This window comes from Adelges cooleyi, unplaced genomic scaffold (genome assembly GCF_023614345.1).
Source record: "Adelges cooleyi isolate 19-005CV unplaced genomic scaffold, UGA_ACOO_1.1 ACOO_flye_CR_arks_rails_tigmint_CR_PRNA_2, whole genome shotgun sequence".
NCBI classification, from domain to species: domain Eukaryota; kingdom Metazoa; phylum Arthropoda; class Insecta; order Hemiptera; family Adelgidae; genus Adelges; species Adelges cooleyi.
In genome coordinates this window covers 9652164-9673117 of record NW_026095860.1, presented here as the reverse complement: position 1 = coordinate 9673117, position 20954 = coordinate 9652164, and the positions used below count along the sequence as shown (strand labels likewise).

Below are 20954 nucleotides of genomic sequence, written 5' to 3'. Positions count from 1 at the left end.
ACTGAGTAGTACCTTAATATGTTATAGTTGTATTCATGTGTACCGTTATGGTTTTTTTATTTATTTGTAGCTCTTATAAATAACTGTGAATAATATAAAGGGTTTGTTAATTTTAAAAGTGTAGTGTTAATGTCAAAAAATGTCAAATGAACAATTTTTATTTTTTGTATCTATTTCATGATTACAATTGAAAGATTAATGCAATCATATATTCGATGATTAATGATTACAAATTATAATCGTGATTACTGATTACTTGTATTACAAAATTATTTAATGAATATTGATTTACTTAATCATGATTACATTGTTTCAACACTTCCCTATTCGGCCGCGCTCCCGTGTACCGTTTTTGCGTGTACCAATTCACATTGTGCGATGGCGCGTTTGATAACACAACAGTCAACAACAACAAAAGTGACGATAATAATATTTAATAATTATTAGATGATTACGTCGTTATTATAATATATTATATTTTATTATTGTTCGCGGCAACACCCACAAAAGAGACTGCGGAAAAACCCCGTTCTCGTCCGGCGGTTTTGGCGCGTGTGAATCCGGGACTCATTTTTTTTTGTTTTCCCGGGGAAGTCCTCGAGAACGGCGCGCACGTCTTCGCGCCGCCGGCGGTTCGGGGTCACCGCGCGCGTGGAGGGATAACGGAATCGGCGCGGCGGTCCGGGGAAATGCGCCGGTTCCCGAATGTCCGGTTTGCCTCCGCCGCCGTTTGGTGCACCCGTCCACGGCTCTTCAAGACAGCAACAGCAGCAGCGACCACCGCCAGTGTCTTGTCTTGTTACCGCAGTGTTGTTCAAGACACGGTCGCGATCGAAACTCTACACGAAAAACGCGCATACCCCAACAACAGGCAAACCGGTTGCATCTCGCACGCGAGTTTTCAGCAGTGTGGCTTTATATTTTTTTTAGTTAACCGTCACGTCGTCCGCAAAGTATACATTAACGTTATTGGCCCGAACGAATTGCCCGTTGCCGATCGCTTTTATATACCTTCCTACGATTCCTTCTCGCTTATCTTATTAGCTGCAGCTGCTAAGAAACTTTGTCGTTCGGCCATCTCCGCGTACGCCTCCGCCAGCTTCCTTCGGGAGAAGTCCAAAAATCGATTTACACCTAGGTAAGGCGCAAACACACACATACACTGCACACACTTAGAAGTCTAAAGCTAGGATGTTTATGACTTTGCATGTTTATTTTTTTATTAAACTAGATTTTTACCCAAATGCGATATAAATTCGATTCACAAACACTAGATTTCAAAACAGCAAAATTATATTGCATATTTGACACTTTCGAGCATTTATCTATTTGCCTATAATGATTATTTCTAGATTTAATAGCATAGTGTAAGTATAATTAATAAGAATATTCCATTGTATGAGCTAAAAAAAAAGAACACAATATTATATGAAAATTCTGGTTGTACAATATTTTCTAAAATGTCTAAAATAGTTGTCATCGTTCTTTTAAAATTAAAAACATCACCAATCGGCAATCACGTTTTCAATAAAAGCATATTTTTACCTAATTGCAAATTTTGACATTTAAAAATGCATATTTCAATAAATGTATGGTCATTAACATCCGAGCTCTACTTAGAATAATATAATGTACGTAACGCACATAAAATCGACAACAAGTGGCTCAATGTCAGACCGAAGCTAAAAATTCAATAGCTTATTTACAAACTTTTTTTCTAAGAGGTGATATGGAAAAAAAAATTGCCGGTTAGGTACCACGGTCGAACCAAAAAAGGTGTACCATGCTTTTGTTGCAATAAGACAAAAATATGCCTTTGAAGTACATTTTTTAAAAGTTCACATTTTATCAAAACACGTTTGTTGTACAAAAAAAAATATGATTAAAATATTTTAGAGATTGCCTTACGTTTATTTACTAAATGTAATAAAAATAAAAAATATTTAATTTTTTCCGGCATTTCGTCTACAACTTCTAAGTTAACAGTAATATATATGTGTTTTTATTTTTTTAATACAATTTTGTATAAACAATTTACCTCAGCAGTATTAACAGTAATATTTTATAAAAAAAAAAAAACTAGGGTTGACAAATCACCCTGATCTCCCTTTATGTAAATAGGCCACTGGCTCAAATAAATGTAAATTGTCAATTGAGTCGCTAAGTGTTGACTTCTTTATAACAGTCGCCGCTGGTCTTACCGTTACGATTGAAGGGTTCAAGGTGGATAAAGGTGTGAACCGACATTTTTGAAATTGTCCAGGAACGCTACTTTTGTAACTAAATATGTATTAAAAAGCTTTGGAACTTTTTTGCTATTCAATATACGGAATACTTAAGCAAAGTAAATAAGAGGGAAAATATCTAGAGTCTAGGGATGCTCTATATTCTATAATATACTGTAACACTTTTTTTATTAAAGCAATAAAATGCATCTACAGATTAAAAACATTTATTATTATTATTATTGTACTTGGATATTGTGAATTCTACTACGCCGTGGTCTGTGAGTATAATAATAATAATCGAAACTTGTGCTTGAACGTGTATTAGTGACTGAAATTTTTTTGTTTTGTTTTTTCTTTATCGATACACATTGTAAGCCACTTCATGACTTTCGCATTAGCTCTCAAGGATAGGGTGTACCTGTTGATGAATAAAAAAAAAAACGTGCAGCCGTGTCGGATCCCAAGTGTTTACGAACACACTGCACTCGTTCATACATAGGTACAATAGTATAATAATATAGTAATTGCTCAATTTCGGGGTTTCCTTATGAATCACACACATTAAGAAATATTGCATGCGCAATTTCCCAATCTACTCCTTTTAGTTCCGCTCGAACGTACCAAAGCTGGGCATAACGTATATCGACCTCGGATGAATCTGTACCTATATGTATTATTATCGGATTCGAATATCATATTTACAAATAGGTACAAGCTTTAGACGTTGCCACCATGCCGGATACTAGTTTATCCCGTTAGACCCGAGCATGACCACCACCGCAGTACAATATAATATAATATTATTTTTATAGGTTTATATTTTCCTATACAGCACCTTGTCTAACAACTTGGTGGCCTATTCGGTCAACAGCTACCGCAGATAGCTCACACCATTTATTTACCATACAATTATAGATATTTTTCCCCTCTAGATTTGTCAACGATGGCCCAAATTATTGTATACTACTCATTAAACAAAATGTCACTTGTTACACCTTTCGGTTCTCACCGTACCTATACTATAGCTAGGTATATCCATTTTAAAACGAATCAAACCATTTCTGTATAAATCACCAACTTGCATGGATACCGCCATCGCTACAGCCACGCTATATTGATTAATATTTTTAAAAGATGACACTCTAACCCTCCCTAGGAACAATATAATATGAGAATAAGTTGGACAGTGTTGAAGATAACGTCATAATATGTAGCGGTAGTAAAAATAAAAAACCGTATGCACACGGAAAGTGACATAGTTTCAGCTCATTAATAATTCAATAGCCTCTCCGGTGCAGTCGGCCAGTATTACACAGTCGTGTCGACGATAAAAAAATGTATATAGTAGGTATATAATAATATATAAAGTCCCACTCCGTCATCGGTTTCCGCACGATCTGCCCGACATTGTCAAATCTTATATTTTAAGACAATATTATAACATACGACTTATAACTCCTGAGTCAGGGTGGCTCGCAGAATTAATCTCGAGTCGCACAGCTGAATTTCAAGATTCTCGGTATTTTTCAAAGACAATAATATTATATTAAATATTATTATATTATATTAAGTAGGTACACACGACTTCCCATACGTCATAAGCGACTGACTGTCACAGCCGGCAACGATTCCATATGACGTATAGGTTTATAAAAATATATTATTATTTTTACATTAACCGTATATACTTTCTAGTTGTAATTAAATTCCATTTTAATACCGCGTCCATACGGTACATTAATAATAATTATTATATTATCTGACCGACTTCTGGTGTCGATTTTTCGGGTTTCGACACGTCACTTGCAACGTGTGTGTCCAAAACGTTTAACAACACTTGTAAACGAGTATTATAGAAAATTATTATCTACTTTACGCTACCTACTAAAAACCAAATAAGTATATTTTTTACAACAGCCGTAGTATAGTTTATATGGATGGTTAGGTTAGACGTCGGTATAATAATAATTAAGGAGATTATCATATTATTTTATTCAGGTACTCCGCGTGACTGATGGCTGTGTAATAAACGGCCGTCGACCTGCAAAGATACAAAGCACCCTGTCATAATTCAATATAAGAAAGGATATTACACAATTTCAATACTACTCATCTGTATTGGGTACCGTGTAAATAAAAAATCTGATAATGTATTTGACTCCAAAGCCTATCATCGGTCATTATGTCACTTCTATGGCTATTGGTCGATTACAACTTGAATGAGGTCTATATTTTATATATTACATGTCTTATAGAGAACACCGGTATAGGTACGATAGCTCCGGCATCCGAAGAAGGACGATCCAAGGCTTCCTATATAAGATTGTATAAACACTAGAGTATCCCCAAGACGGTATAAGAATAATGTTAGCCGCGACTGTACACACTGCACTGTTCCAAGACAAACCGGATTTGGTGTGTGTGTGTGTCTTATTATATCTTTGTTTTGCATATATTATATTTTTCTTCGAGACCAGCTCGACAAATCTAGTTATTAGATATTATTATTATTATTATTAAAATATTGAATCGGTCTGGCTGCAGCGTTTTCATGACGAATCCAATAATGCATTTTTTCACACGCTATACCTATTTATATATATATATTATTATATGGTCACATCCGATCGGTCATGACGTGGTTTTTTCGGGTCATCGAACACGAGACCGATGCGTTTCCATGAAAATGATACATCCTTATTCTTAACGATAATATAGATATATATAATATATAGATGTATAAGAAACGAAATTATGTCTGCCCGACCGAGCGGACAGACACGAAGAGAGCTCTTCTTTAATTTACTTGTTCCTCGCACAAAAATATGATTTAAAATTATTATTATTCTACTCTCAACTCCGACGGTTCCCAAATCATCATCGCAGATACCTGATATGTCATCAGAAACCGCACGGAATTAGAAATATAACAGCTGATATATTTATTACAATTTTATGTACCTACCTTCGTTTATTTGTTCGTTGGAAGCTGATTATTTTTTTTGTTTACAATGCTGTCGGCCAGTGCAACAAGCCGGTTTCCTGTGTAGTCAATAATTATTATTCACAATTCGAGAGAACAGAGGTGTACGAAACAAACCCATAGTTTGATAATAACATAATATACTATATATATATTGTGTTAAGCGTGGGAAATGGTCGTGCACCCGTTACAACTATGTATAGTACCTATATGTATAGTTTCCGACCTAAGGGTATACCTAATGATAATAATATTCCATTGCAAATATTATTATAACTGTACAATTTTTTTCTCTTTCTCTGTCTTATTATACTTGTTAGGTTCGCGTTGTCTTCGACTGGGATTTTGCTGTCTAAGTGTTTTCGTCTGCCTTTGACCCACTTGCGGCAGTATCGTTTTTTTTTTTTACTATATTCCTTTGACAAACTTTATACACTTACTCTGACCGACTGACTGAATCTTTCGAGCTCACTGCTTCGTGGATAAGACTGACGACACCGACCCTGTTCGCACGGTTTGCTCATTATACATAGTCGCCCCCGCCGACAAACAAACCGATTATAACGGACCGTTCAAGCAGCGTAATGGCCGTTTGCAACAATCTCCGTCTTGGTCGTCATGCCCCAGCTCTATATATATATATATACACATCGTTAAGGTTTTTACTGGGTCGTCATTAGAAGAAGAAGAAGAAAAAAAATGTATTGTACTTTTAACCTTTATTTTAAGATTGCCGGTCGCGTACAATTTGCTTTATTTCTTTTTTTCATTATTCCACCGCCACACACCAGAGCCGTCGTCTCAAGATAATATTATTATGTTCTGCGATTCTAGGCGTGTGGGGGATACGCTATAATATAATAGATATTATTGTCACAGGGAAAAATATATATGTTTTTGCTACCCCCTGTATAGTTTTTACTTGTCGAAAAGGAGAAATGTTTAACATTTTAGCCTACCAGAACAACACTGAGTGGTTTATATAATCAGATACAATGACTTAATAGTTTGACTACAACCGACTCGAAAACGTGTTTACATGTTGCACCTTAAACCATTGTTTCTAATTGAATTGCCTTTTTCTCTATTAATAAAAATGAACAAGATCAAATGTCTAGTAGAACAAACCAACTAATATTATAAAGTTCACTGTTGTTCTGGAAGGCTGAAATTCTAAACATTTCTATTATTTTTTAATGGATTATTGCTGTACTACTGTTGTGGAAACCCAACGAATATTGATCTTGAACTAAAATCTTTACAAAGTATCATAGCAAACAAACAGATTAAAATGAAAATTTAAAACTCAAAAGCTAACATTAAAAAAAAAAAAAAACCAATATTTCCCTCAAGTATAGAAAGCGAGTAATTTTAAAAATATCAGTGAAAATGAGTCGTCTTACATCGGATGGATGATATAAAACAACTTGATCACCATATATTATGTAGGTATATTGTACGGCAGACGGAAATCGAGACGTTACAATCGTTTTGTTTTCATGTTTTATATAATATTTTTTTCAGATATGGGCGAGACGGGTGGCGAAGGGGAGGTGGTGGGATATCATAGCTAATAATGAGGCGCAAAAATACAAAAAGAAAAAAAAATGTACAGTTATAACTTATACGTACACTGGTGTGCTATGCTATGTTTGTGCGGGGGCCATTATCATTGTCTTGTTTCCCTGGAGTCTCAATAGTGCTACTGCGGTTTTCCAGACGGTCGTTTTCCCCGGTGTCGTCGTTTATCCACGTGACCGAGTCGTTGAACCCACCGCAAACGGTCGGCGTTATTATCATCTTCATACTCTTTAGATTTTCAACACTATAAATATGTTTGAAATTTTAATTATTCATTTAAAAAAGTAACGCCTTACGAGGAAAAGAATACAGATTTATACAATATTAAGAAATACAAACCATAAATATTGTAACATTTAATAACTTAACTAATGAAACATAATAATATATTTAATCACACTACAATCATTATATATTCAGGCACTTAATTTTAATTAAAAAAGGAAATTGAACATTTTATTTCACAATATAAATACAATAAGTTATAGAATTCGTTGTAATGATTGAACTGAAAAAAAAAATGTACAAATATTTAATAATAATTGTCGGTTTTTTGATTAATTTACAACACTATGAAAAAAATAAAAAATAAATATTTATAAATAATAGCTAGTGTTTTTATTTGTACATACAAATGTTTGTATGAAGTACACAAAAAAAAAAAGGTAAACGTAAAATTTTTAGTTGGTTTTACTTAGTAAAGTAATTTTTAAATTCGTTATGTTTAACTAAATTCTTGATAAAATAACTATAAAATGACAGGTTCTCACAGCTAACTCTTTTTCCACGTAGTATCTTAAAATATTTTAAACTGTTTTCATCAAATATAATAATAAAACAAATTTTTTAAAATATTATAATAAACACTTAGTCGTCAGACTCCTCAAGTTTGAATGTTTTTATATTATTATAAGTATTGAAAATATATTAATATTGATCTGTATTTCATTTTTATATTTTATTTTTTAAAAATACATACTGTTTTAAAATATAATATGCATTAATTAACATATCCTAGACATATTGTTTTTCTTTTTTAATTATTTTTTTCTCTATAAAATGACCTTAAACACTTAGGTAAATTAATTTTCCAATTGTAGTTGAAAATAATCAAGTCTATTTTCGGTTTTTAATTTTTCTTTTTCCACAATAACGTAGAGTCTAGTATATGGTTACATATGGTTATTAATGGTGTTTGCATAGGGTTGCGAACGAAGGGAATTATGAGGGAAATAACGAAAATGTTTAACCATGAATGGCTGTATGCCAACAATGTAATCTCGAATATTAATAGTGTAATGTTATGCGTACTATATCAATTATTTGTAACGAACAACACAACTTATAAGCTTTAAAAAAATTCCTTGTATGGAATCAACACAAAATGCCTAAATGTATTATTACAATCGACCGATTATTGTCATGTTATACAACACTGAATTTATGATTCTTTTTTTTCGTCAAAAAGAGATAGCCGATAACCACAATGAAAGAATGTGACACGCAAAAGCCGTCAATGCCAAAATCACTGATACGATTATCATTATTAGAGTTTTTAGCGTTATTTTTTTACTTAAACCCTCGTCGTGTCGTTTCGACCTGAAAATCGAACGAACAACAGCTATAACGGAAACATTCGCGTGTGGTATTTAAATGCACAGCGCGTTATAGATATCATTAAAAAACGGTAATGGTTAACTTAATTATATACAACACAACACATTTCTATTTAAATCTACTTGCCAGTGTTTAGAATTTCTCAATTACAGGTAACTAAGAAAATGCAATAACGGTATAGTCGTGAGGAGCATCGATGACGGTTACCTACCTATATACATTATGGTCTCGATACCAAAACGTCTTCGACTAATTGGTGACAGTTAATAAGACGGAACCTGCCAAGTAACAGCAGTTCATTGAAACTAGATATTATTATTTTGCCTTAATTAACTGTCTAAAAAAAAATAACACACCGTTTGTTTTTTTTTAAAATTAAATATCGCCTTTGATCGACATCATCTAAAGAACCGAACGATTCAGAAGTCTTAACGATGTGTGCGCAACAGTTAATTAAGATTTTGGTAATTAAATATAATATTTAAAAAAAAACCAATATTGGAATAAAATTGTAGTACTAAAGATAGGAAAGCCTTTTGGCGTTGAAAACTAAAAATCAAATATTAGATAGAAACTTTTTGTGAAAAAATAAAAATATTATACCACAAAGAACTTTATGTACAGCAGTAATACCAACCTAACATACAAAATAATGTGTATTGATCTTATAAAAACTCTCAAAACATTTAATTTGATAACACAATCTAATTATATTTATTTTTTATTTTTAATACACGTAGAACTTTTTGTTCAAAATCTAAGTTTTGGACTTCAATAGAATTGTTTTGCACTGAATAATTTTTTTTAGATCTTAACGTATTGAGCTCCTTAAGGTTAGGTTAGGTAAGTAAAAAGCGCGGCAATATTAATATTATTCATGTACAACTCGCGATGTAACGTTTAGTGTCACACCTAGTCGAGGCGAAAAAAAAATTAGCATAAAAAAATAAACAACGGTTTGTAACACAAAAATAATGTAATGATGATATCCGGCCATTTGATTGTTGCCATATTATCATTGTTATTATTATTTTTCTGTTCCTATCAGGTATTTGTGTACCTGGGCAGAGAGTAGGTACCTACTTTATTACCGGTCTCGTATACCGTTCCTGTTCTTGTTTTTTTCGCAAGCTACAACACAATAACACCTATATTACATCCACTTTTGGAGACGGATATTGTAATTGTGAAAAAAACACAAAAAAAAAAATAATGATGTCGCCACTAGGTTGTATATAATATTATTATACAATGCAATCGGATACTGTGACGGTGCGGGTTATAGGTTTCCTTCGGTTGGCCGATTGTGTTACCGTAAAATCTGGAGATTCGTCCGGGATTTCTTGATTTTTCCTTTGTCTTTGTTCGTTCCGATCAAACGTCATCGCAAGGTAGTATCTATAGCAAGACCGAAGATTGCCATCTAGTCGCATTTCTTATTATTATAAAAAAAAACCGTTAAGTGTTTACGAAAATAACTTCCGCCTACTCATCCATCGAATCGTCTTTGTGGGACGAACACGACTAAGGGCGATTTTTTTAAAAGGATAAAAAATATGTACATACACATACCCTAGAGTAAAAATAATACATAATATAGAGCTGCTGTGACATCATAGTATAGTGCATTCCATAGTGAAACAATAGATTTTAAAATAGGCAACGATTTTAGTGCCGAAAATATTGTAACAATTCGTTGCTCAGCAACGAAGTAATCAAAAAGGCAAGCGACAGTGTGACCGCTTAAAATTAAAATAAATACTTTTTTATATAGTTTATTAAACTTACTGTACAGTATAATCCTTATAAACGTTACAGATCAACAGATAAAATCGAATAACATATTATAATATGAAAATATGATAATATTATAACTGATCAATAGTATTTTAGTATCATAAAGTTGCAGTAGAGGAACAAATTCAGAATAGGTATCAGAGAAATGTAATTTGGTCATTTTGGTCACACTGCAGCTCGCATTTTCGTAGTTTTTCTTGTCAAACTTAAAATTACTAAATATTTACCTTTTTATTTGGTGGTTTCCAGAATTCTATCCACTTTTGAAACTTAAATGGTAACCTGTATGTTTTATTAACTTTTTGTATTAAAAATAATTTGCAGAAAATGTTTACTGGTCTATAGCCGGTTTTAGATAATTACATACTTATAGTTATAAAAGTGAGAAAAACTAATAAACGTCGACTATTTTAAAAATGAAACGATTGTCTTACGTTGAACTGACCACCCTGTAGAAACTTCACTGTAGAAACTAGAATGTAAGTACGCTCCTATTTACTAATTAACCTCGTTGACGATTTTTTTTATTATTGACTGGCATCTGTTTAATCTTTAACTGTTCTACGAACCGGATAATCGATTCGCGTGTGCAATACATCTTACATCTTATTGTTAGTAGTCGTACACTTACAAGAAATCTTGTGTCAGATAAAACCACAAAAGGTTAGCCGATGTAGGATAAATACCGCGCAAAGAAATTACTGGATAGAACACGATTAAAGAAAATTAAAACATAACATTTCAAACTGCACAACTCGGTTGCTATTTCTTTCCAACAAATTAGGTTAGGCTTATTATGTTGTACTGTGAGTGGTTAAGTACTTAAATTTGAAAACAAAGACGTGCCCGCTGATTTTGTATCGTCTCAGCTACATTCTAAAGTCTTCTCAACTCAATATAAAGTTAATCTAATAATAAACTTACCGTACGGTACTTTTAACGCACATTTGCATATTTACAACAAGTAGTTTTATTTCACATTGATGTTATATCATTTTTTTTTTTATTGAATGCAATAAAATAATTTTACTGTTATGACATATTTTATAAAACACATACTTCGGTGCAAGGTTCGACCAGAAGTGCCCAAACCTGAACCATCTTCGACCTAGCCCGTCGGCCAGTTTGCACGTTCCAAGGAAGGAATGAGGCGTTCTTCAGCTGGAGTTAAATTTTTAAGTAGTTACTATAACCACTGTTGCCTTTTCCCGTCTTACATATTACGATTTGCTGGGATACAGGAAGTGCGTCCTTTCCAAGTTGTTCAGAGCCGTAGAACAATGATGATCAAACCGGTTCTGTCGGTCATTACATGTAGTATAGGTGCTCGCACGCTCAATGCTCGTATGCTCATAGTATAGTCATTAATTAGTATAATATAAAAAGTATTAACAAATAATAACGTAGACATTTTAAAACTTAAAAAAAAAAATTGTTATTATTTTAATTAGTCGTTCTCTGTATTAGTAAAACTCTGCGGTAACATTGCCTATTTATAAGGAATTTGAAATGTACAAAATAATCATCTTAGTTATCTGTCAATGTTGACATACCTTTAGCTTATACGCGGTAATCGTTTGATATGTATCTGCTAATTTAAATAGCATACACTAGCGTTGTGCCAAAAATTGATTGAATGTTCATTTAAACGGCAACATTCTGAAAAGAAGGTATATTCTTGAAGCTTATATAGGGGGGGGGGGGGTTGTAAGACGTACAACATCATAATTTATCACCTAATTAAAAAATCGCTTGTAATTAGTGCCGTAATTGTATTGTTGTTATCTATGAAGTTAGGGTTTACAATTATATTCTAGTAATACACATTGTATGTATCTAAATTTGTTTATAAACTGACGAAATCTTTAAAAGCGTTTTTCCTTTGAATTTGTCGTTCTTCGTTAACCCCAGTCAAAAGTCTTAGGTCAAAAGCATAATAAATAATAATATGTGAAATTGAAAAAAAAATTGCACTGACAACTGACAAGTTAGCATAATAGTATACAGTTTTTCAACGGACCGTTCACCGTAACAAATGCCAAGTCTGAAGTTAAAGCACAGCACATTGTCGTAGTACTTTATATCCTTTTTACGACTTCCCACGCGTTTACTAAGACTACACAATGCGGTTTACACTCGGATGCTTACTCGGTTGTTAGCTCTTACACGCTGGACGATTGATGTGCCGTTAATTAGTATACATTTATGAGTTAGTAGTACATAATAAAAACCGTTTGAACGACTGTAACCTCAACAGACCGGTTAAACCCTATGTAAATCGATAACGGTTCATTATTTTCGAGGGCACGTATACTTAACATTTGACAAATAAAAGTTTGTGTGTCATAGGAACTTCATATATATATATATATATATATATATAGAAGTTCCTATATATATATATATATATATATATATATATATATAACAAACGGCCTATACCTATACCGTTTCGGTATCGATACACGATCATTGCCCTAAGTATTTACTATTTACCCTACCTAACATATTATTATTGTTGTTGTACTATTATTTCTGCAAACTTGCGCGGTATATGAATAATATTGGTAATTATTTTATTTGAATTGTTATTTCGTTCAATAAGCAGTTTAAAAATTAGAAATAAAACAACAGCTATGACAATAAGTTTTTTATTGATATCAATTTGTTTTTTAAATTCAAATTTTGGATTTTACACACATTGTTATTACCGTATGGTACATATTATAATAGCTATTGTTTCTTAATAACGTTTCGTTGTTAGGTAATTGTTGGTTCATTGCAAATAATCGATTGTTACAGTCCCCCCCTCCCAAAAAAACCTACGTTATAAACAGTTTTTAACTACAAACAACAATGGAAAATATGTAGGTGTGTGTGTGTGTTTTTTTTCTACAACCGATTTGGTCATTGTACAACAATCTAAACAAATGATATCCTACATAAGGTTTTATTTTTTATAATAATTATTACTCTGTTTGAGTAATAGCTGATATTATTGGATAATCAGCACACACACACACACGAGTATTTTCAAACAAATATTTTAAAATCCAATCTAAACGACACGTGAACTCACTGGGAGACTAAACCAAACAGATTTGACCAGCAGAGGAGCCGGCCAAGAGAAAAAAAACGAGGTCAATTTTCGATTCGTCACATGTAATGTTATGTGTTGATGTTTTATGTTTTGCCATTATTGTTGTTGTCTTGGCGGGTTTCTCCAAAGTCGATGACATGGATTCGTAAAGGTTAAAAAGCTATACTGCCTTGGTAACATAATAACCCAGTTCTGAGCAAATTACTCGCGCGCCGTCCAAGTACAGTTTTCATACCGAGTTCTATTCACTGAAATCAATTTTACAAAATATAAAAGAGAACACACGCGGTGTTTCCACCAAAAGACTTTGGTGAAAAAAAAAATAACTATCCAAAGACGGTTTTTTTAGAATATGGTATAATATATTATTATTGTATTATTGTGCGTTTTTTCTTAAAGGAGACGAAGAGCCAACGTCCGTTTCGGTTTAACATTAGCACAAGGACAATGATATATGTATATATATATTATTATGTCGTGGCGAATAATATTCTACAGTGTGCATTAGCCTCTCATGATGTGTGTATTGGGTACAAGTCGTTGACTGATCTTCATCAACACATGTCAGCAAACATATATTATGTACATGCGCGTGTACGCCTGCCAATTTAGCCTTTGTATACTTACAAATTTCAAATTAATTTTATATACATACTGTCCAAGAAAATATGACTTTGTCGTCATACTTGAAAATTTCAATCCGATATGTTATTTATACATTTTCCTTTAAAACTAAATACTAGGAATTGCCGTCGAAGTTAAAATATATATTGCAATATTATTCTAATGTCCGTATAATTATTATACACCTTCATCAGACGGAGTTTAGATTTGATAATTAATGATTTGTATCCGAACTTACTGAACGTGGTGTTTGTATCTGAAATGATCCAAACAAGGAAAACATATTTTACTTTGCGACGTCCTTAAAAATAAGTTACCAAGTAAAAATTATATAAACACTCTAATTATGTATTTCGTTATGGTTTGGTCGATCCAACCTACTTATTGCTCTTTATTTACCCCAATGCGAATTTAATTCGACCTTCAATCGATAATCGGGATAATATTATAATCATTACGATTTATCTATGTTTGAAATTGTCGATGACTGTAGTTTTAAAGTCCTATTAAGGCGTTTCAGATTGAAAATTGGTAGGTCTAGCCTTTTTTATTTATCTATAATGACAATAAACTTATTTTAAATAAAGCCTACGAAGGTTAGCTAAAGCATATATTAGCAGACAAGTTACAAGGTGACGGTACTTATACATTAACCACGCAAATTACTGTAGGAAATCCTCGATGTTGATACAGTCTATTCTTATTATAAACCCCCAATATAAGTTGCAATACATATTTTACTTGATATTATTTTTTCAGAGTTTTAAAACTAATGTAAGCATTAGACATGGGTACCGGTACCCGGTGGCTGGTGACCCTGTGTTTGCTGGCGGCAGTAGAATGTGTTCCTTCCAGAATCACTCATCAATCGGAAACGGACTCGGAAGACTCGAGAAAAGTGCTTGGTTCGAGGTAACACTGAAAACGATTATCATTTTTTACCTACAACAGCTGTACAAACCTATACCAACTGTTCAATTGTAACTAATAACCGGTTGAATTTATTACTTTTTTTTAGCGTCGTGACTTCAGTGTCTGTAATCATGGACCACGGTAACGGAACAAAAACCTATTTTGCGGACGGACAAAGCAAGAACGTCCACAGGCCGTCTGAAACCATCGTGGGCAGCCCAGGCAACCTACTATCGCCCGATCGTTATGAGTTCTACACTTTTGATGAAACCGGTGATTTGGTCAAGCGACTCATGACCCTCGACGAAATACACGGTTTGATTGCCGGAGCCGATCCCGAATCCGTCATGGCCGATGCTTCCCCTACATACTATCACGATGCACTCTCTAGTCATTCCTCGGAAGCTCTGATGCACTTGCCCGCCACAGACCTGGAGTCGTTAGACGCACCGGCCGTGCACAAGGTGTTGGAGAGTGTACAGAATGTGCTTAAGAACGAGATGGCCGCCAATTCGGGTAAACCGTTAGCTCCGATTCCGGTCATACCTTTGCATCACTCGGAGACGGCTTCTGCGTGGTCTGCCCTGTTCCCGGGACTGATAGAGACTCCGGATGACGTAGCCCACTTGTCGGGATACCTGCTCCCGTCCAAAGTGGCTGAGTCGGCGAGTAAGCCACCGTTGAAAAAACCTTTAGCAACCACTAAGCAACCCGTCGTCACAACGACTATGGCCAGGTTGCCAACAACAACAACGAGTACGACGGAAAAATTCAAGTTTACGCCCCCCAAGTCCACTACAACCGCCAAGTCACCTGAACTTACACCTTTGTTCACGTCCACTTTCAAACCGACTACAGCTGCTGCTAAAAAGCCCTTCAGACCCGTACAGTCGTTCGATAAACAGAAGCCTACGGCACCTAATCCGACACTAGTGTTGAAACCTACCGATAAACCTTCGCCGCATGTGGCGGATAAACTCGACATAAATAAAGAAATGTCGGCATCGTTATCGGACATGCTATCCCAAGTGACTGATAGTCAGTCGGCCAATAATAATCCTATACAAAACAACGCTCTTGTCGAAAAAGACAACACAGCAGATTACATACCAGAAGAAAGTTCCCCGGAACTTAGTTATTACAGCCCGGTAGCGTTGTCGCTGACCTCTCCGACTACGCCAAAACCTACTCCCGCACCTGTTGCCGAAGCATTGACTACTGTTAAAAAGCACCATTCTACAGCTGCCACTTTCAAAAGTACAACTACGGAAATGCCACCGTTGCAAAAAACTGTTTCTACCAGTACAATGACAAAGTTTGGACCGAGTAAATTCAACAACACCAAATTGAGACCACCGACGAATTTCACCATATCTTCAGTAGTGACCAAGGCTCCACCACCGTCTTTCAATAACAAATTTAACGGGTCCACGTACGCGGCCACAACTGTTTCTTCGACTAGAAATAACTACCACTATCCACCGAGTAATATGTCCACTAAATACATGCAAAAAATTACACAAACCACACCACAAGCGTACCCGAGTAATGCAATTAACTCTTTTGTCAAATTAGTTAACAAGACAATTAATAATAACGGAACGTTTAATATAAAACAACCAAACGACACTATATGGAATGCAACTGAAGAATTAAAAAATAAATTCAAAGAGCCAAATAAAGTATTTTCAAATAAAGTGATCACTTCGACCCGACCGAATATTATAAATAGGACAAATGTCACATTATCGAATCGCATACAGGAATTGAAAACTACTACTACTACTACGCCCTTGTACGGTTCAGCGACTTATACTACTACCGTCCGAAATATGACACAGCCTGAACAATACATTTCCGTTAAAGTAGATTCGTGGCCTACGACCCCTCCACAATCAATATTTGCTACTTCAAATGCGTACATGAGTAGCACTCCAAAAGCGTACATGCCAAGCAGCGGACAACCTTTCAACTCGTTCACCGATTCAAATACCATCAGAGAACTTATTTCATCTTTAATGACGACACCAACTACTTCCAGTCCAAGCAATGTCGTGATTACATCAACCACTACTGGAGCTGATCAGCTACTTACACCCGTGGCGTCAACCACAGTGGCCACGTTCCTAAAGAATGCAACAGGAAACCCAGCAGCATTAAGTTCGTCGACTACTGAGACACCAACTACCGTCACAACTACATCAACAGCCGCCACATCAACCACAACACCATCGACAACAACATCCTCGGCAGCTACACCCTCAGCAGCTACATCATCGTCATCAACTTCATCATCATCAACTTCATCAGCTTCATCATCATCGACTGCATCATTATCGACTACATCGTCGTCAACTACATTATCATCGACTACATTGTCGTCAACTACATCGTCACCAACGTCTGAAGCTACAACTACTACCTCCACTGCTATTAACTCAGTTGGAAACTCGGTTACCAACAGTACTACAGAAACGGTAGCGTTGCTGGTAACGTCGACTACTCCCGAATCAGAAACACAGTACGTGCCTGTAACACATTTCTTGCCAGAATTACAAGTGAAAGACAAGCCAGAAGCTGAACACCCGAACAACAGTGCACCCGGCGTAGATCCGTTGCTTAAAGACGGAATATCTGCTGTGGCCAACATGCTTCAGAACACTCAAAAACCGTCAATACTTAGCACCGAATATCTACCGGTTAACACACGTCCTTATGAGAAGTTTGTGACTGCAGGAGTCGCCAAACAAACATCCACGGAACAAGCCAGAAGACAGTCGACGATCAAGACGGATATTGATGATATTTCCACCACGACGATCGACAACCTAACGACACAAGAGCCGTACGAGTTTACTACGGCCGAGTCGACGACGAGATTCTCCGAGTCCACCAACGACACGGTTGCCATGGAATCAGCGACCATAAACGACAAGGAAGACATATCCCGGATCTCTGAGCCCGGTTTGGACATGTTGACAGTATTCAACGTCAGCTCGACCGGTATTCCCGTACAAGCAGCTAAGTTGGCCGATTTGTCAGCAGAAACTCAAATAACGTTCGACACCACAGGCACAACACCATTTGATAACCACATCACTGACCCTGCTACCACCACCGAAGAAGTGGTGACCACAGCGCGAGCGGTTACCACTCCATCTACGACTACCACTGAAGTTACCCAGAGCCCAACAAAACAATCTATTGTTGTCACAAGCAATGCACCTGAAAACTCCACTACATTCACACTGGTGGCAACAACAACACTGTCCAATCATAAATCACCCATTGTATCATCAAATGCGTATAGACCGTTGTCCAATAGCGCGTCTCCTTCCACCGTCGAGCTGCATCCGGCCCCACACGAGAGCATGGGCTTGGAAGCCAGCGTAGCTTTTCTCGGCGATGACGTCCGTCGATTTGCTGACTTGTGCAACGAGCTGTCGTTCAAAATGTGGACGGCTGTCACTGGAAAAGGTCAAATAGCTTCGAGGAGTTTGGTGTTGTCTCCGTTTGAGCTGACCGCCATGTTAGCAATGGTGTTCTTGGGTGCCCGTGGTTCTACTTCTGGTCAAATGAACGACGTACTCCGGCTGGACGACATGGTTACGTTCAATCCTCACCAAGTACTCAGGAACGTTACTCAGTCCATTACTAACGCAAACAACCCTGGAGTTGCCACCGCGTCTTTTGTACGCGAAATATACAGTCACAAGGTATGTTAATATTTTTAGTTTATGAATAATAATTCGACTTAGGAGCACAATAACTGTAGCAATAGTTAAAATGATAACCATGTAAATATATTATGATGCTTGCAGGGGAACGGAAAAATACTAGACTTCTACAAAGAACGCGTTCAACAATATTACGACGGACACGTGGAAGAAGTAGACTTTAACACAATCGGCGACGTGCTGAGAAGACGAACCAACTTGTTAGTCAAGAGGCAAACTTTGGGACGAGTCGTCGAGTATCTCCGAGGATCTGGTTTGAGCTTAACTCCGCCTTTTGCAGCTTTCAGCGCCAACGTGTTCCAGGTAATTGCACACATTTAAAGTTAGCACGCATAACCGTACAGTGCACAATGATAACGATAGCTATTTTTTTTATTTTAGACAAGTTGCGAATCTGCTTCCACGGAAGGCAGGGACGGTGAGATGTACTTCGTGGTGAGACCGTCGACCAGACAACGGCGGTTGGTACCCGTGCCGGCGGCCGTCTGGCGCAGCGGCTTCCTGGCCGGTTACGAGCCCGGTCTGGACGCCACGGCGGTCAGCCTGAGTCCCGATTCGGTCATATCCACCATACTGATCTTGCCCGGGCAACAGGGACAAGTGGCGCCCGGCGACGGGCTGACCCGGCTGGAGCAGCGGCTGATCGAGACGTCGTACCGGCGGGGCGGATGGTCGCGGATACTGCGGAGCCTGTTGCCCAGGCCGGGGCTGGAGTTGCAGATACCGCGGTTTTCGCACCGGTCGGTGTTGAACACGACGGCGGCGCTGCAGAAAATGGGCCTGAAGGACGTGTTCAGCGAGCAAAAGGCCGACCTGAGGGGCGTGAACGGGCTGTACGACCTGTACCTGTCCGACATGCTGCAGGTGAACACGTTCAGCACGTGCGGCGAAGACGTGATCGGCGCTAGGCACCACGTGGAAACGTATCCGGCGTCGCCACAGCGGATGGGCCGCGCTGACGGGATGCCGTCGTCCGAGCAGGAGCGCCGGAGGAAGCGGTACGCTCACGAGGCCGCCGAGGAGCTGCTGCGCAACCCGTACTCGCACTTGCCGCTGAACCTGCGGCCCAGACAGGCCAGGTTGCCAGACGTGCCCAGGTTGAGGTTCGACAGGCCGTTTTTGTACTTGGTTCGGCACAACCCGACCGGCATGATCGTGTACTTGGGCCGGTTCAACCCGAGACTGCTACCTTGAACGACGAAATACAGCTAAGACGGTATCAGAGATTATCCAAAATACCAAAGTTTACATCCCCCCCCCAACCCACCCGCCCAAAGATAAAGGTATTCTTATTATCGCTCTGTTGCAGTGAAGCATACCTATACTCTCCAAGCACTGAACCCGATATATAACAATACGAAACGCGCCATGTTGGACGCGGCCATGTTGTTTACATGGAATTTTATGGATAGTAAGACCACTATCTAAGTTGCTTTTCCATGAAAAATATACGGAAACGTTATCTCTAAAATTTTAACTGGCCAATTTCAGTGGTGATAACGTGGTATATTATTTGATAATAAACCATTGCAAAAACAATCAACTGTTTTCAATATGGCGGCCATGCAAAATGCGCATTTCGCTTATCGAGTTCAGTGATTTTATTTAACGATTCTAAAAGCCCCTCCAAAAAAAAAAAATGTTGAAAGAAATCCCCATAAATTAAAGTCTTGCAACAGCAGGTATTAATAATGTAATAATATAATATTATGTAAGTACTATCTTGTAATCTAGGCAAACGTCGGTCGTGGAATACTCGAGATAAATGTATAGTTCTTTCCTAATTTAGTTTTATAGAATTTAGCGATACAGGTGATCATTTTTTTTTCTTTTGTTGAATGGAAATTATATATAATATATACATATATTAGTCGATTTCACTGACATTATACAGTAAACTTAAAATTTTTAAAATTATTGATCTAACATATTCGATATTTTATCATTTATTTTAATAAATATTATATGTCGATCGATACACTTTTAAAATAGCCTGTAATCTTGGTAAAATCGACAGTTAATAACACATTGAATAGTGTAAGAAATATAATATAATATATTTTTATATTATTTTAATTATGTTATAGGTAATTATTGTTTTTAAATATTTAGCTTACTAATTTTTTAAGTGCTACTACAATATTATTGTGACACGGCTTGTGATATATTTGGCAATAATTATTTTTGTTTTTAAAATAATGTATACAATATAATATAATATTTATATGTTTGTTCCTAAAGAATTATCTGTATTTTCAACTTAACATTTTGTAATAGTATGTATTTATTTTTTTGGATTGTATTCATAGTATTAATATAGAAGGATTGCGCATATTATTTTAATGTTAGGTACAGTTTGAATTATTTGTATTATC

General features: G+C 36.3%; 1 protein-coding gene across 1 annotated transcript; it reads left to right on the top strand.

The window, feature by feature from the left end:
* The first annotated feature begins 775 nt into the window (after positions 1-775).
* LOC126833584 (mucin-5AC) lies at positions 776-20720 on the top strand. The gene is made up of 5 exons (XM_050565008.1): positions 776-1138; positions 14690-14842; positions 14949-18558; positions 18664-18882; positions 18961-20720. Exons 2-5 carry the CDS (start codon positions 14718-14720, stop codon positions 19771-19773), a joined length of 4767 nt encoding a protein of 1588 aa, XP_050420965.1. The 5' UTR covers positions 776-1138; positions 14690-14717; the 3' UTR covers positions 19774-20720.
* The last annotated feature ends 234 nt before the right edge of the window (positions 20721-20954 follow it).

Excerpts from the sequence above, each read along its gene's own strand:
- LOC126833584 (XM_050565008.1), top strand. The coding sequence starts at position 14,718 with ATGGGTACCGGTACCCGGTGGCTGGTGACCCTGTGTTTGCTGGCGGCA. Across the intron at positions 18,559-18,663 it reads GCGAAATATACAGTCACAAG|GGGAACGGAAAAATACTAGA; the intron begins GTATGTTAATAT and ends TGATGCTTGCAG. Across the intron at positions 18,883-18,960 it reads TCAGCGCCAACGTGTTCCAG|ACAAGTTGCGAATCTGCTTC; the intron begins GTAATTGCACAC and ends TTTTTATTTTAG.